Source organism: Aythya marila (assembly GCF_965140915.1).
Source record: "Aythya marila genome assembly, chromosome: 1".
Lineage (NCBI taxonomy): Eukaryota > Metazoa > Chordata > Aves > Anseriformes > Anatidae > Aythya > Aythya marila.
The window spans coordinates 172,389,460-172,407,616 of NC_139042.1; the positions used below are offsets into that span (position 1 = coordinate 172,389,460).

Sequence of the window (18,157 nt, forward strand, 5' to 3'; positions counted from 1 at the left end):
AAGGAAGGATCATGAAATAGGCATGATAAAGCTTTTAGAAATGGTAACTGCTTTATCACTTGGTGTATATATAGAGAGAATACTGGGCAGGTAGAAGCAGAGAAGACTTACATTGTGTTGTAACAATCAGCATCTCTATCAAAAGCACATTAAAACAGGTATTTTACTGTCTTGGTATCATCTTTTGAAAGGGGCTGCTCCCTTTGCAGCCCTTTGCTATCAGTGGCAGATCCACAAAAGACATTCCCAGTGTTGATTTTTTTCCTCCTTTGTTAACAATCTGAATGAGTTCTGGTGAAGGTGGTTAAGTTTCATCTAAAGTGTTTCTATAAGAACATCTGAATTACTGGACAAAGTAACTCTGATTTCATGACAAATCCATCTAAAACCAGGGTTCTGATTTATTCTCTTCAGGGAAGATTTCCTGTGGACTTGAGTTGGGACAACCCTCAATATCAATACAGGCTAGGTGACGAGTGGATTGGAAGCAGTCCTGCAGAGGACACTGAGGATAGTGGTGAATGAAAAACTGAGCATAAGTCATCAGTGGACACTTACAGCGCAGGCAGCCAATTGTGTCCTGGGCTGCTCCAAGAGCAGCGTGGCCAGCAGGGTGAGGGAGGTGATTATTATCCCCCTCTGCTCATGAGACCCCACCTGGAGCCCTGTGTTCAGCTCTGGGGCCTCCAGCACCAGGAGGAGATGGACCTGTTAGAACTAGTCAAGAGGAGGGCCGTGAGGATGCTCAGAGGGCTGGAGAATCTCTCTTATGGGGACAGGCTGAGGGAGTTGGGGTTGTTCAGGCTGGAGAAGAGAAGGATCCAAGGAGGCTTTATTGCAGTGCTTCATTATATATAAGAAAAACTTTTTATCAGGGTCTGTAGTGACAGGGTATGTGGCAATGGCTTTAAACTGAAAGAAGGTAAATATAGATGGGATATAAGGAAGACATTTTTCATGATGAGCATGGTGAGGCACGGGTTGCCCTGAGACGCTGTGGGTGCCCCATCCTTGGAGTATTTAAGGCCAGGCTGAATGAGGCTTTGAGCAACCTGGTCTGGTGGGAGGTGTCCCATGGGCTGGATTAGATGGTCTAAGGTCCCTTCCAACCTTCATCCCATGAATCTTTGATGTGTGAACACATTTTACATCTGGTGCTCAGGCAGTCTGGTACTATTTATTTGGCACATACATGTATATCTAGCAATGGAGCTTCTAGGAAATTTTTTTTCAAGTTACAGTATCAACAGAAATAAAATACAAACTCCTCTAAGGAAGGTAAAAGCTAACATGACATAAAAAAAAAAACAATGAATGAAAGGGGCCCTTCTGTAGGAAAGTAAATTTGTGTGTGGTATTCAAAGAGGTGGTTACTTCTCCAGCATTGCTTTCTCTACTACACACATCATCCTCTCTCAAGTGTTTTTATTAACATTAGTAAGTTCACCTGATGAGCTGTTTTCATTTTGTACTTAATTTTGTACTGGGCTGCTATATTCTACACATAAATATGAGGTTTTAAACAAAAAAACTTAGACCATTTTTTCCCCACTATGTCAGTTTGTCTTATCTTATATATATTACCTCAATCCACAAACTAATTCAGGGTTAATAGTTAATATCTTTCCCACTTGATAATTATTACAGTATTCTTTCATTTTATCACATTTTTTTGCCTTATAAATGCTTTTTAGAACCAGATGACAGAAGAGAATGTTTTACACATACTATCTCATGGAAATGCTATTAATCTTATTCTGTGTTGGTAGTTAAATAGCCATTTTGTAACCGATGATAACAGAAATCTTCTGATTAGACAAAGACTGCCCACTACACAAATACTGTGGTAAAAGTTTTTGTAAGAAACTGAAAGACTAAGTAAGGCCTTGAATAGCTTTATTGAAATCTGTATAAATAAACATGCGCATTTCAAATGTAAACCCAAGTGAACTCAAGTGCAGACAAAATTTTAACCTCTGTCATGCAGGAGGTTAGTTTACATTAAGAAAAAAAAAAAAAACTCAAAGCAGCTTTAAAATACCAGGATGAAACACCAGTTTTAATATCAAGGTATAAAGCAAAGCCATGTCCAACATACCTCATTTATATCCTGGTCAAATGCAATTTTTTAAACTTTTTAATGCTAACATAAATAAATAATTTACCAAAATGTGCACTCACAGAGTGAACTTTTATTTACAATACACAATTTATAACCTATTGTATTTGATTAGTTCAAGTGAAGAACATCATACTTTTTGCTTTTTATTTTTTTTTTAATTATCTGTTTAAACAGTGGGACACAAAGCGATTCTCCAGGTAGTAGATATGTGAAATGTGCCCCTGCAGTTAAGGGTTCCTCTCAAAGGCAGTATTGTATACAAATCAACAATACATTCTTCCAACTAGATCAACGGGAAAGCAGCAAATTAAAAAAAAAAGTTTCAAACTGTCACACTTATTTTGGCATCCTGGACCCCTGAACATAGTCAACTAAAATCCAATTTGAAGTTTTTATGCCTTATATACTGTACAGGTTCTGACTTGAACATGCAAATGCCAATTCTCTTATTATAATGAGTTACCTTTTCAGGTATGCTGTAAGGCTATGGTGAATTCCATCAGGAACACACACAGAAAATCAACAGGCCTACCTTTAAAACCAATTTGTTCATTAACAATTTAAAGGCAGGTTATATTGAAAAAAAATCTCACCTAAGCCCGATGCACAGTCATTACTATTGATACAGAATACTATTAAATCTGACCCTATTACAGAGTAGTTTGCAAGCTGTCAGACTATGAAAACTGGGGAGAGAACTTACAGCACAATTTTAAATTTTGGACTGACATCAGATTAAAATTATGCATATCTTATAAGCAAGATAACAGGAATTATGTCTGCAGCGTAGATTCCAACAAGCAACAAAGGATACTTACATTTAATTGAAAATCTTTTTGTTAATGCAGCATGACATCCAGAACCTGTTCCACAGCAGCAGTAAGGTGAACGTAAAATTCTGGATGCTCAACTATATCACAAAAGGTTAAAACACCTTTTCAAGCTATTTCTTCTATCATGATCGAATTTCAAAAAAAAATATTAATTTTTAGGGAGAAACAAAAATTTGATGTTTCAAGAAAACTACTGCTTATATATTTATGACATTTTTACTCGTAGTCTGTGTGACAGCCTAAGGTACATGAATGTATTCATCTAGGAACTAGACTTGGCAGTAGTATTCTTGCAGTACTAAGAAAATAAATGTCAGAAGTCCACAGATTTAACATTTTAGTTATTAACTCACATCCAAAACAAAAGAAAACATAATCCATCAGAACAGCAGCAGAAAACTTAAAAGGGGTTTATTTGTGATTTCCTATATATAGCTTGTGAATACAAGACTAAATGCATTAGAGACAATTTCTGTTAAAGGTTTTATTGTTTCACTTCAAGTACTGCACATGTTAAAATGTAATAAAGATTTACATTCTGTTATCTGAAATTCCCCATCTCAGATTTTTATTTTTAATTTGTTGGGCAATTTCACTCTTTCAATAGGTATCCCCAGTAAGAAAGTCTCTTTTATGGCTTCTAGTTCTTCCATTAATTAGTGTGCATACAATTTTCATTTTCTATATCATTATCATTTTCATTGCTGTCTTCATCACTTTCTAATGGGATGCCTGTGGCAGCTGAAGCACCTTGTTTAGTTTCCCGGTCAAGAGGAAAAAAGCCAGTTCCACTGATTGTGTCCTGTCTCTGGTAGAAAAGCACATATGCTGCTTTGGACTGTAAAAGAGAAGAGTATAATATGCTGATGAGATTCCAGACAAAACATTTAAAATCAGACCTTTTTTCTTTTTTCCTTCTAAGCCCATAAGGTAAAATCATATAGAAAAACAAAGCTTTCACAATAGGTTATTTTTGCATGTTGAAGCAAACAATTGTTATTTTGCATGGTCCTTTAAAATGAGACAAACTACTCCCTACAAATTTACTGCAAGGTTCATGACTAACACTTCGCTTTTCTTCCCTCAAGTTAGTATCATCAACAGTGTCAGTTTCAGAAAAATGAAAGGTACTTGCCACTATTTGGTCCTCACATGCAGTTGACACACTACTGTCATCAAAGTAGTACCATTTTCCGTCATCTTTATTTTTTGCAAAAGCAGTATCTAGAACAACAGAAGTGCAATGTTTAGGGAATTTTTTCCTTCTTAGATTTACTGCAATCAGTTGCTACAGTTTGTAATTGTTAAACGACTTCTGACTACTAAAAATCTGTTATCACTATTAGAAAATCTACACTTTCACACTTCTAATATTCTTTTAAATAACACTTGACCAATAACATTCCCCTTCTAAAGAGAATGTATATAGAGAAAGGATGGTTGAAATAAAAATCCTCAGTCACTTCTTCATTTTTCTCTCTCCTTTCAAGGAGATGTACAATGTACAAAAATACAGATGAGTAAGACAAAATAAATTGTCTGACTACAGTAGTTCTTATGAAGCTCCTAACCCTTCTCTTTTCACAATATCAATAACTAGAAGCATAAAAGAACTACAATTATCCTTGAAAGCTCATTTCATACAGTTTTTTTATTAGAACACCTGTGAAAATATTTCAAGGTAATGAAAAAACTATCCCTCAATCATTAAAAAATGCCATTGACTGAAAATGATCGATACTTAAATAAACATAAAAAGTTGCTACGTAAAATGATTATACTTGAAATAACTTACAATGCCCTCCTCCCATTCCTCCATAGTGGTTGGAGACAGCAATCAAGTTGTAGCGGCAAGGCCCTGCATTTGGATTAATAAGGAACTCTGACATGTCCAAGTCACTGTTAAAAAACACAAACAAAAATAAATTAATACTAGTTATCTATCTATATATTTATCCATTTTGCATTTTAGTGGTCTTAAGTAAAGCCCTTTACTTTATATTTTCCACAAAGCTTGCATATATCACACTATACTGACAGTGCATCTCTCTCAGTCTGAAGAATGGAACCAGAACCAGTAATCTTACCCAAATGCTTGGTAGAGCTCTCCATACTTATCTACTCTAATTGTATTTTTATAAAATTCATGCTTTTCATCTACAAGTATTTTATCATCAGTAGTTACTGGATCCATGCGTGGAAGCTGAGCACAAAAACATTCTGCACAATTGTTGGATTAAACATATGTCCTCCTCATGCTGTTACCCTTCTAGCATCAAAACACTTAGGTTTCTTACTTTATTGGAAAGTCAACCAATGTGTCCAACTTGTCCCTCATGTATCTGCTGTAGGAAAAGCGCTTCAAATGAACTACCAGTACTGGGGGAAGTGACCACAAGTCTAACTTTTTGGTAGCTTGCTGATGTTCTTTACAGTTTGGACAATACCTAAAAGAAAAACATACTAATTAAATAACTGCAGTCATTATATATGTTCAATACATTGCCATAGAGGAAGCCAGCAACATGGGAGGAACTGAATGAGCAAAAGCTTACACACACCGATACTGCTTCTACTTTAAAACATGAGATACTGCTGTGCAAGAAGGCTTACAGTGAAGCTTGACAGCGTTTAGAACACATTAGCAGCACCCCCCACTACAGCAATCTCTTCTCCTATAGTAGTCTCTGTAGTCTTTACTTAAAGCAGTTTTCTCACATTAAGACAAAAGGTCAAGAAAACTCACTATAAGAGAGTCCATAATTAACAGGCAACTGTGGTTCTTCCACGTTTCAATTTTCAAATCCATCCATCTCCCATCCTATCCCCCTCACCACTAAAATGACTACTGTAACCTGCAAAAGCTCTCTACATTTATTCTCTAATTAGGCAAGTGCTAAAAAGGCTGTGACTTATAACAGATGTTTCTGCTCCCTACTTGAATACTTGAATCTTTTAAGAACTAAGGCTCAAGGAAGAAAGCAAGTAAGAACCATGCATGAAAACAACTCTTCTGTAAAGCTGCCTATGTATATGATCTACTTCTTGGTGTCTAACAAGTAAAGATCTAGGAAAAGAAGGTGAGCCCTTAATTAGGAAGGGCTGCAAAAGACTGCATTGCACTAACTGTAAGGGAAGGCTGTGACTGTGTTCTCATTTGTCTGAGAATATCTGCAATACAAATATTAGGAGTGATGAGACCTGGGAAGACCAGACAAATGAAGAAAAAAATGTGATGAATAACTTCTTGTGAAACGTATCTAGAAGCAGCTGTTCCACTTCAGCAGCACCAGTATTTTATTTTATTTTTAATTTCCAACACTCTACTTAAAACATGTTGCAAAAATGGAAGCACTTCATGGTACTTGAGCTATATGGTATCTCAAATAGCTTGTCCAGTGTTGTATAATCTACTCAACCTAGAAAAAATGAGAAGTTTTAAGTCAGCCTTCTCCCCTGCCCAAATAAAGGAGGATCTCTGGTTAAAAACATTTGGAATTCTCCAAAACAAATCCACAAAAGTGGCAGACCCTCTTTTCAAACCAAATTCTGAGCTTCAGGTGTTGAGGAGGACTCTTAACTGTTAGAACAATCCTGGGGAAGGATGATCTTATGGAAGCATCCTATAATTGTAAATATTCCAATATCCCTCCAATTCAGAATTTGGAACAACCATGAATCACAACAACAGTCTCTACCAAAAAGTTAATGGCATATGATCAGAACATGAATTTGAGATGTTCTACTGATTACAGACACCCCCCATTCTTTAAGCCTGTTAAGCACATCCCTATTTCATACTTTGTGCAAAACAATTTATATATTTGCATAAAAAGACCTCTAGTATGCACCAACCTTTCTCATCTCAGAAAATAATACTTTTTTAATCCACAGGCACAGTATTTATTAATTCACTGTGGATCACATTTCACAGACTATGATATCTTGTGGATCTCACCTTTCCTTCTAATTCTAATAATCATCTCCTATACAAACATTATCTTCCATATACAGTGACAACTTTTAGTTATACAGTGAATTAATATAGAATATTATTTTTGAGTATAACCATGCTTGGAATTTAATACATGGAAAGATTCAAAAAGACCATAAAAAACCAACTAGGTATTTGTGATAATTGTTTTTGAATAAATTTGAGAAACACAAACCACAGAATGGGACAATTTTAATGTTTTCTCCTTACCATGGGTCTTCAGCACCTAGTTTTTCCTTTGTTGTGAACAGCTCAATGCAATCTTTTAATTTCACAAAAGGCTTTTTGGGAGGCTTATATTCCACACTCTCATGTTTTTCAAAATCCTAAAGAGAAGTATTTCTTGAGTTAAGAGAACAAATGAAACAAAACTCATTTTAGTGATGTAGTCTTACTATGAACAGTAACTACATAGCTCCTATATATGGAAAAACTGATCAGAAACCATTCAAGCAAAAGCAGTTTTCACAGTTTCATATTTATTTCTGAATTAGTAAACCTCAGATTTGGTAATTACTTACATGTGTAAATGAAGTTTATTTATGGTAACATTTACTATCAATAACACAAAAACCTTAGATGCTTCTTTTGAAGAGTTTTACTATCTCTATGCCACATGAAGTAAGTTGTATCTTTCACATTTAAATTTTATTAGTGCTGGAAAGGGGAGCAACATGAGAAGCTTACCTCTGCTGCACTATCATCAAAGTATCTCTTCTTCAGTTCGGGATCCCAATCCAAAGCAAGGAAAGATCTTTCTAAGATTAAAAAACATGTTTTATTTTAATTTTACTTCTTGTTTTACATGAGATTTTATCAACTTTGGGCAAACACTCAAAATGACTTAAACAAAGCTGACATGAATTAAAGATGAAAAACTGATGTATAGACAATTTCTGCATTTCTAAGAGTTAATTACAAGAACAAATTATTTATACAGAATTTTCTCTTAAAAGGTTTATCAAATAGCATACAGAGAGAATGAAACATTGTTCTGTGATGTGAGAAAAAAGCATCAGAATCAAATGTTACCCAACCTGTTCCCTGTGACTTACCGTCAAGCCTAGGTTGCCTGTCATCAAATCTAATATGCCTGGTATCATCTTTGATGTAATTTATGTCAGTATTGCCTAAATTATTGAACTGGAATGTAAACAATCGCTTTTTGTGTCCCGTGAGTGGTTGACCTTTGCAAGTATCCTCAGTACATAATCCATTTTCAGAGTCATTGTCACCTCCAACTGAGTCTTCTGACTGGCTGTTTTCATTCTCTGAAGGAAGTTCTTGATCCTGGCTGGATTCATCATCTTGTTCATCTGTCTCCATTTCACCTGAAACAATTGAGGAGGGAGAAATGAGGCAGAATAGCAGTAATTGAAAGACAATGCATAATTAACTTCAATTTTAAATCAAACAAAAAACACTGTACAAGTTTAGATATTCAGTCTTACTTGGAGAACCTTCTTCATGTATTCCATTTGGGCCATTACCATTGATACCATGGTCCTTACAGCAATGTAGGGATCCTTCAGTGTCTTCACTTTCAGTGCATGTTTTTACATATCGGCTAAAAATAACAAATGAAAGCAACACTTAGATTCAATAGATTTTTTGAAATACTTATATTGTTCAAGCCAGAGAGTTAAATGGTAACAGCAAGTCCTTTATAATGAACTGTACTCCTGAAATCCTGTCTAATTCAGTCAGAATAAATAAACCTACTGCCTAACATGTCTATTGCTACAAGCACATCTGAACTTCTGTTGGTCTATGATCTCACATTTTTAGCAGTTATTTTATAAAACTTGATTCTTCTATCAGTTTTAATCTGATGAGTAACAATCTCTTTAACTGTTAACTAACTATATTTTTAAAATAAGGAATATATGGGTTCATAATGGGGGAAAGTTACATCAACAGAAAATAAAGCACAGATTTCAATTGGACGTTATAGAACTAATTTATTCAATTTAATGCCACTTAGTCCAGTTTAGTTTGAAAGAGTGCCTACCATACAGTTTTACAATATCAACTAATACAGAAACTTGTATAGTAGATACAGGAGGCGTAACCACAGCAGGCTAACTGACAAAACACTACTGTTTTACCAAGACCTAACGGATATGAATTACTTCTGTAAACTGACAAATACAGATCAACTCTCCACCTACCTCTCAATTTTTGGATGAGGTCAAGCTAACAAAAAAAAAACAAATTAAAATCCACACTAATTCATATCTTAAGTGGCTAAAATTTGAGATTTAATACATATAGCAGAAAACAAATAAAAAAAATTACTGAAATCTAATCAATCTGTTAGCAATGCATGTAAAAATAGGTACCTACTGATTCTAACTATTAGCATTTTTCTTCTGTGTTTTTTTCTTTTGTGTTTTTCTTTAAACAATAACCTTACCACATTCTTAGCAGCAGCAAGTTATACAGTTTATCTTCAGTGTTGTTTCTAGGCACTGCTATGAGAAAAGGTTGACCAAACAGTGAAGAACCACTATGGCTGTAGCTGGTGTGCCTGCACTTTTCCCTTAAGCAAACAGGAATTATAACTTGTTCTGTATCTTCTGTTCTATTGATAGCAATTTCAAACCTAAAAAGAAAAAAGAATTGCAAACAAAGGATAAGTATTATTTAAAAGATTGCCAGGAAAAAAAATGAAGAAACCATAATTAAAAAAGGATAAAAAAAAAAAAAGCCACGATTTGTCTTTATCTTATGTTTAGGTTTTAATCTTATGCAAATAACTAAAACTGCAAAGAAGTCATGAAGCATGCCATCTGTACTTACACATAAATGTCATCACGTTCCATAATACTACTCAAATTTTCATCCATGGCAAATATCCTGTGGAACCTGTGATTGTATATATCAGTAACAATCATCTAAAAGAAAAAGGAGTATGTATGATTAAATCAGGCTGATATACGTTGAAGTGTTCAATGTTGTTCCTTCATATAAGAAATTATTCTCACCTTATCTGCAGCAACACCTGACAGAACTGACAATGCTGTGCAAAGATCCAATATATTTCCAATTTTTGGAACAACTACTTTGTACTAAAAAAAATAAAATAAAAAACACTTTAATTCCTAATAGATCAAAGATACATGAGAAAACAAAACAAAAAACTTAATACATGTTCAGTATACTTCATACACATCTTTCATTCTTGAACTTAAGATACAAAGTATTTAAATCAACTAACAAATTCAGTAAGATGCTGAGAAATATAGTAGTTACCTTCACAACTTACACAAAACTGCACACTTTGAATGCTTTTATTGGCCTATAAAGTGCTTTTTTAGATTTTATTTTCTCCATAAGAAGGCTTAATAGCACCAATTACTTGTACTTCAACAAGTTATTTAGGCACCTAAATATTATGCACACTATTGACTATATTCTTTAATTTGGAACACAATACAAATTGTTTATAAAATACTACCAGTATTTATTTTAATTTTAACTTGTTCTATGAAAACATTTTGTCCTAAACTTCAAATGTAAGAAGAAAGGAAAGAGAACAAACGTGAAGCATTATTTTGTGTACTCTTAAAACCAAAGCCAAAAAATTTTTGGTAGGAAAACGCAGGATATCTTCCCCCTCCTCCCCCCCAACCTCAGGATGGTTATACTCTGGAATTCTTTCCTGATTACTAGTCTTAGCCACTGATTCTCAAAATATCTCAATGGCCTTTACTGAGAGTGCCACATGGATTGCTATTGTGTTAACAGCTTTTTCTTTGGTACTTTCTGCCTGGAATGCAATGGCTAATGGCTGAACTACATAATTTCATTTGCAGAAACAGAACCTGATAATTAACAGTCAGAGAAAACTTCTCTGTGGCTTCTTAGTGCAGTACACTTGCAGTTGGTAATGAAACTCCAAATAGCTGAGTTATTTGCATAATAAATAAAGACACAATTGATTAGATATAAACAAAATTAGAAATAAGGCATTATAACTTTGTGATTAATTAACACATACAGCATATATTTGGTATCTCATTAAGTCTTACAGTTTGGAAAGAGCATGAGTTCAGGAGCACTTTTATGAGTCAATCTCTATTCATTCTTGCATTACCATCTCATGTCATACAGGGGTTATCTTCAAATACTGTGCATCGCTTGTGCAAATCCATTCAGATTACACCCCAAATGTATTCATTTTTTTCCTTAATAAATATATCCTGTTCTCATAACTTATTGAATTGCTGGCAGACTCATCTCCCATTAGTTAATATCTGCTCCTTTACCTTTGATTTTCCTAACTCATATTGCCTTTGAGAACACTAAAGCATTTTTGCAAGTCTGCCTAAAACGTGTATTATTTTATTTCATGTATCCTTCCTTACAGCCAGAAGCATTTCATTATTATTTTGTTACCATTACTCTATGTACATTTTTTCATGCCATTCTTAGGTGTGCAATACTATCCTTCCAAAAAAATAAGGGAACGGAGATTATTTTATTAAGAAATCTCATCTAAAAATTTTTCCTTTGACAGTTAAGTCAAAGCATATTTTGACTATTAAGACAGCATGGGACAACCTAACTTTTTTTTTTTTTTTTTTTTTTTTTTTAAATCACATCACCAGTCCTCTGATATTTTTCTTTTGAGGCTAATAAACTCAGGAATTAAGTCTGGATTAAGTCCATGTATATATATATTTTAAAACTTATACATCCATTATAGCAACATTAAAATCAAAAGTTAAGAAAACATATATTTTAAAGATTAAGAAACCATATTAACACAGCCATAAATAAATTACCAGTATCTTCCTTAGAATGGATAGAAATATAAGAACATATTTATAGTCTTCCTCAGACATTCTAAGTGGCATTTCAGAACATATGCCAGAAAACCAATGATTTGTTGGATTTGCTTATTGTACTTGTAAATTTTAGCAATATAAAGGAGCTCAGATTCATTGTTAATGCTGCATGAATCAGGCATTTCATACATAAAGAGGCTTACCTGCATAGGCTTAGCTAGTGGATCCATTCTAACTAAATAAACTTCCAAAGTGCGTTCTTTTTTCATGGGTAATGGAAGTGTCAAATAACAAAATGGATCAAAAGTTACAGAAATCTTAGCACATTCAGGACAGACTAGGGTGGATTTAAAAAGGCCATGAAATATATCTACAATGATGGAATCATTTCTTTTTAAATGGTTTTCCCAGGCTTCTTCAGCAACCACCTGTAAATAAAACACATCTTGGGTTATGATATGCAGTAGCAAATGAATAGTAAGAATTACTAATAATGGTATTGGTAGAACATTCTCAGTTACCACCAAGGCATTGAAATCTTACTCCGAAGGACTCTGTAAGGTATGTTATACTACCAAGATCATCGTTTAAATGACATATGCTTTTCCTAGGACAGAGATCCTTTCAGTTTTGGGCATCGCAAATCCTGAGAGAGACTTCAAGATGCTTGGGGCAGGACAAAAGAACATAAAACTAAAAATCTCATCTGTAGTTCCTCATACTACAAGAGAAATAACTTGTATATTTGTAGCTCAATGCTAGAGGAGTTTCCCTGAACTAAGGGTGTTAAAGACGGAACAGTGCATACTACACAGATAAAAATAAAGGAACAGCAGAATGGAAATTGTTTTTCCAAGTGAAATCAGCACTGAATTGAACAAAAAACATTTAAAACCTCTCTCATGTCTCTTCAAATGAAACAGAAGTGTACGTATATACTTGAGTAAGATTTCCACTTAAAGGTCTTGGCTTATTTTCTGAAGTCTCTTCCAGAAAAAGCAACTCCTCATCAATGTCCCAACCCTTCCGTGCACACTTATGCAAAAGTATCTTGCAGCTTATAGCTTTGACTAAAACCAAGAAGTCCAGCACCAAAAATACTACCTTGTCCGGTCTCCCATCTGCATCTTTTAACTGAATATAAGGCTTTTTCCTAATTCGATTCAAATCCTCATGTAAGCCATCCAAGAGAAAAGCCAGTAGTTCTTGACAATCCTGTTGCTGATACCCAGAAAATTGTGGTGCAAATCGTCCCACTTGTGTCTAAAAAGAAAACCAGAAATACTTCTAGAATCTTAATTATTATACAGAACAGCTACTTATGAGATGCTACAGCATAAAGTTGAAAAAACAAAACATTAAGAAGATAAGCTTTTCAATGGAAACAGGAAATCAAAACTAATTTGCAAAGACCAAACCACAATGACAATTGATACCATTAACTGGTTGCTAAAAAGAAACTTGGATATATATTTAAATATATGAATGGACAATACACAGCTGAATATTGCTTCAAATTCTTATTATTACACATTTTTGTAAGTTTTGCATGCTTAAATTACAGAAACAAACCTAACATTTTCCATTCAGGTTCAATTCCATACTAACCTTAAATGCTCTTGGGGTAACATAACTGTATTTTCCTGACCACATCTGCTTGATGAGCTCTGCATAAGATTTTGCTATTTCACCTCGCATTCCCAAAGGATTGTCAAAATTCAACTCTTCTTGGTACTTATCATTAAGAAAATATTCTGTAAGAGGAGGTGTGTTGCTCAGACACTGTAAATAGAAGTACAGAATCTTTAGAATGACTTTATTAGTTCAAAAAAAAAATGCTTGAAGTTTGCTAAAGTAGTCGTAAAAAGTACTTTGAACTGTAATGCTTAGTGCCAGAAAGTAAAAAGTTATTTTTTTTCTTTATTTTTTTTCTTTGTCCCCTCCCCCCCCCGAAATAATGATTTTAAACCAAGACTGGCTACGGCTATCATCACAAGTCATGTATGGATGATGTTTCTTGAAAGCTTTATGTCAGAATTTATTATATACAGTAAACCAACCAAGCAAAGTATGACAACTATTTCTATCCCGGTTCAAAACAAACAGAAGGTGGTTCTTGACAAATGAATAACAGTATTATGAAACTCCTTGCTGAAAGATGTTATAAATGCACAAAGTTACGAGGTGTCAGGGACAATAAGAGTACTTGAAAAAGACTGCCAGTGGGGCTTTTTAAATCTAAATAGACAATATTCAGAAAAAAAGTGAGCTGGAAATTGTTGGAAACACTTTTTAGCAGGGGTAGGAAGGAAGCGAATTTGAGGATGTTTGCCTAATTCCTTCTCCTCCTAGGCATCTGCTTATGGACGCTGTTGAGAACAGTCAACTATGCTGAATGGACCCGACTCTTGATCAGAATTAGCGCAGCCCTTCCTATGTTTTTTTATGTTTTGTGAAACGTTCCTTTAAATTTTGTGATGAAGCTGTTCTTTGCTAAAAGTACCTCGAGGAAAGCAAGGGCCTTAGTTTAGACTGAGATAACCATTTATCCTCTGTACCAGTTCCCATTTTCTGTCAGCACTTAGAAATAACAGGATGTAATCACTGCACTATCACTTACAATTTTAGGAAACCACTGAATTTGAATTTGTGTGTGCTACTCCTTGCATTTTGAAAAAAAAACACCACAAACAATGTTTCTATCAATGTTTCTATTAGGCTTTCTGCATTCTTTATTTTATTAAAGATTCTAAGAAAGATCAGATATTTCATCAGTCTCACCTGCCTTTCTGTAAAAAAAAAAATAAAAAAAAAAAAAAAAGGGGGGGAAGGGGGGGGGAGGAGGGGACACAAAAATTTCAGTTCACATACATTACTGTGTAAGATACAACAATTGAGACTGGAAGAATTACAACTTTATTAAGCAGGGCAAAAAAGTTATTCTGTTTTTTGCCTGCTACACTTGTGAAATATTTCAAAGAAAAGCCAGATACATGCTATAGAGAGATAAGTTTCATGGCCATTTCACACTCCTTCCTCTATTTCCCTCATCACCTCAGGCTTTCACAACCCATGAACATTACTAAAAATATCCTTATGTTATGGGCCCTTGAGGACAGAGCATTGACAAAAGCTCATTTTTCTCTTGCCAAATGGCAAAGAGGTTTTATTCCTGTTAGTAGTCATCCCAAGATCCCCTGATGTCACAGACCTACGTCATCCGTTCTGAACTGATCCACGCTGCTAAGAGTTAGAGAAACATTTGGTCTCTCAAAGCCATAGAGAATTGGTCAGAGCTTTCAACAGATTATTTTTTACTACCAACCCGAATGAGTGAGTTGACTTCCAAGTTCTGCCAGATACCTGGAAACAGTACAGTGCAAACCATGCTAAACTAACTATAAACTACAGCTCACGTAAAATTGCATGTTTGATCTGAGTGATACAACAAATCCTGCTGGTATTCTCCTCTGCTGGTTCTGATAGCCATCTGATTGCACAATAAACATATTTATCTCACTAACCTGTCAAAAAACTATTTTTCCTCCTCACTTTTCTTCTGGTCTGGATTACTTTTGGGCTGGTTTAGGAGATCAAATCAGTTCAGCTGATCAGCTTAGTGTGAGGAATGTCCAGAACAAGGAACTAAATAATGCAGAAATAGCAAATTTTTCTATATATTTTTAGTAAAGCACTGCACTTAATGTGCTGGCAGTTTGTTGTTTCACCAAAAAAAACCAAATACATGTTTTTCCACTTTTCACCTGAAAAATTAGTTTTGTCTCTTTCTCAGAATATTCATTTATATCTGTACATATAAGGCAGGAAGATTACTATAGTACATTTCCCTTTTTCTTTGTAACTACTTCCACATTCCAACATAAATTGACATTAATAGAAGAACTGGAATGCACAAATATCTACCTGAATGCAGTAATTTCTGAGATGGAGAACTGCCATCTTATCTACAATCTCAGATACCACAAGTTTTAGAAGAGTAACTCCTAAAGGAACTAATACAGTTGGCCACATATCCACTGATGCATAACGTATCAACATCATTGACAAAGCTAAACAACTGCAAGCGTGTTTACTTCTTGAAAAGGCTGGCAAAGGAGGCCTGTTTATGGTCATGATTAACACCAGAAGGGGAAACAAAGCATCCAGAAGCCAATTTGAAAGGAAGCCTATATTCTTATTTTCTCCTTTTGATGTAATGTATTGTAGGTATCAAGGAAGCCCTATAGAAAGCATCAATTAAAAGGAGTTATTACAACCAAGGCAATATACTAGATAGCAAAATCACCAGATTTACACGCTCTGTTCAGCCTATTTTTTTTGTTTCAAAAACACAGAGATAGGTAAACTAGCACATATACCAATGGATGAAGAATAACAGAAAATAACAATAGCTAAACAAATATGGTAGAACTACAGAAAACTTTGTGAGCTAACAAGTTAACAGAATTGCACTTAATTTCAGGCACCAGTCTCCATAAGCTTTACTTAATCCACAAATCTTCTGTAAAGTGTTTACTCTCTGAACCCAAACTAGTAGTTGAGCTGGGTGACCACAGGAAAAAAAAAGAATACAACAATGCAGAAACTCCAAGACCAATCAACAACTATAAGACAAGCCACAGAAGAAGTATCGGCCTTCAACATGACAAAGGTTAATATTGGAATTAAGAGTCCCACACTGCATATTAATTACTTCGAAAAAGGAAAAAAAAAATCTGTAGCAGAACAACCTGCAGATAGCAACTACTTACGTCATCGGTATGAGAGGATCATAATCAACCTCTAAGAAATTCAGAGCAAACAATGCAACTGGACAAAACAATGCTTCGTGCACTTTGTGCATCAGCTGCATTATGCAACACTGTGTCCTTGTTGATGTACGTGCACAGGAACAGCCCATAAATACTCTAAATTATTGAGTCAAAAAGGAGAGCTAAAAATTTATATGACATACAGAGTCTGCTGTTTAGAAAGCACAGGTGTAACTGGCAGTGTGTGGGAAGCATTAAGAAGCACAGGAAGCTGAACAATAAAGATTATTTTTAGTGCTTTACTGTGGTGGTTTTACCCAGCTGGGCAGCTGAGCTCCACCATAATTGCTCTCTCACTCCCCCTCCTCAAAAGGAACGGGGGAGAAAATGTGATGAAAAGAACTTGAGATAAAGACAGTTCAACAATTATTGTCACAGGCAAAACAGACTCAGCACAAGGAAGCTAATGTAATTTATTACCTATTACTAGCAAGCTAGAGCAGTGAAGAACTAAAAGCAAACTAAGAACACCTTCCCCCCATCTACCCTATTTTACCTCCTCTTCCCAAGCACCGCAGGGGAACAGGGAATGGGGGCTGTGGTAAAGTCTCTACACTTCATCTCTGCCCCTCCTTCACAGTCCCCCTCTGCCCTTGCTCCCCGTGGGGTCCCTCCCATGGGATGTTGTCCTTCCCAAACTGAGCTTGCGGGGGCTGCCCACAGGCAGCAGCTCTTCAAGCACTGCTCCCACATGGCTCCATACCACGGGGTCCATCCCCCAGGAGCAAACTGCTCCAGCACGGGTCCCCCACGGGCATCAGTATTCCCCAGACCCCCTCCCTGCTCCTGTGGGGGCTCTCCATGGGCCGCAGCCTCCTCCAGGCCACAGCCACCTGCTCCACCGGGGGCTCCTCCACCCATGGGGGGGCTGCAGCGTGGAGATCTGCTCCGTGTGGGACCCATGGGCTGCAGGGGGACAGCCTGCTCCACCAGGGGCCTCTCCCTGCACAGCCCGCAGGGGAACTGCTGCTGCCTGCCTGCAGCACCTCCTGCCCTCCTGCTGCGCTGAGCTTGGGGGCTGCAGGGCTGCTTCTCACTCCTCACTCTCCCAGCTGCTACTGTCCAGCATTTTTTTTTTCCCCTTCTTCAATCTCCTCTCCCAGAGTCCCAACCAGTGTCACACACTGGCTCAGCTCTGGCCAGCAGCAGGTCTTTGGAGCCAGCTGAAACTGGCTCTTACTATGATGCCTTTATGGGGCAACTGATTGACTCTTCTCACAAAGGCCAGCCCTGCAGCCCACCACTAACAAAACCCTGCCATGTAAGCCCAGTGCATATTATTTCTGTAGTCTCACTGGAATATTTTAATTCCAACACTAAACTATTATCTTATTAGTGATTCTACCTGTCATCCATGTCCGTCCAAACTTCCACATGGGTTGAAAACTAAAAAGTCAAGCTATCCTGCTCTAAAACCATACCTTAAATACTGGAACACTCTTACACTTGCAAGGATCTGATTGTTTAACTGATAAAAAAGGAAAACGTATGAGGAAAGAGAGCCACCATGACGGTCAGTGGGGCTGAAGCACTTGCCTTGTGAGGAGATGCTGAAGCATCAAGGCTTGTTCAGCTTGGAGAAG

At 36.1% G+C, this 18,157-nt stretch overlaps 1 protein-coding gene across 3 annotated transcripts in view; it reads right to left on the reverse strand.

Moving 5' to 3' along the window:
• Positions 1–1,879: 1,879 nt before the first annotated feature.
• The window catches only part of USP15 (ubiquitin specific peptidase 15), a 71,975-nt gene continuing 55,697 nt past the window's right edge, over positions 1,880–18,157 (reverse strand). For all 3 annotated transcript variants that reach the window (XM_082755242.1, XM_082755244.1, XM_082755243.1), the window contains 14 exons: positions 13,351–13,524; positions 12,847–13,005; positions 11,946–12,170; positions 9,937–10,020; positions 9,752–9,846; positions 9,366–9,554; positions 8,401–8,516; positions 8,005–8,280; positions 7,637–7,707; positions 7,160–7,275; positions 5,253–5,402; positions 4,751–4,854; positions 4,091–4,179; positions 1,880–3,793 (listed from right to left, as the gene is read on the reverse strand). In XM_082755242.1, coding sequence (XP_082611368.1) covers positions 3,608–3,793; positions 4,091–4,179; positions 4,751–4,854; positions 5,253–5,402; positions 7,160–7,275; positions 7,637–7,707; positions 8,005–8,280; positions 8,401–8,516; positions 9,366–9,554; positions 9,752–9,846; positions 9,937–10,020; positions 11,946–12,170; positions 12,847–13,005; positions 13,351–13,524 — 2,034 coding nt within the window. In that variant the 3' untranslated portion in view covers positions 1,880–3,607. The remainder of the gene's footprint in view (positions 3,794–4,090; positions 4,180–4,750; positions 4,855–5,252; positions 5,403–7,159; positions 7,276–7,636; positions 7,708–8,004; positions 8,281–8,400; positions 8,517–9,365; positions 9,555–9,751; positions 9,847–9,936; positions 10,021–11,945; positions 12,171–12,846; positions 13,006–13,350; positions 13,525–18,157) is intronic.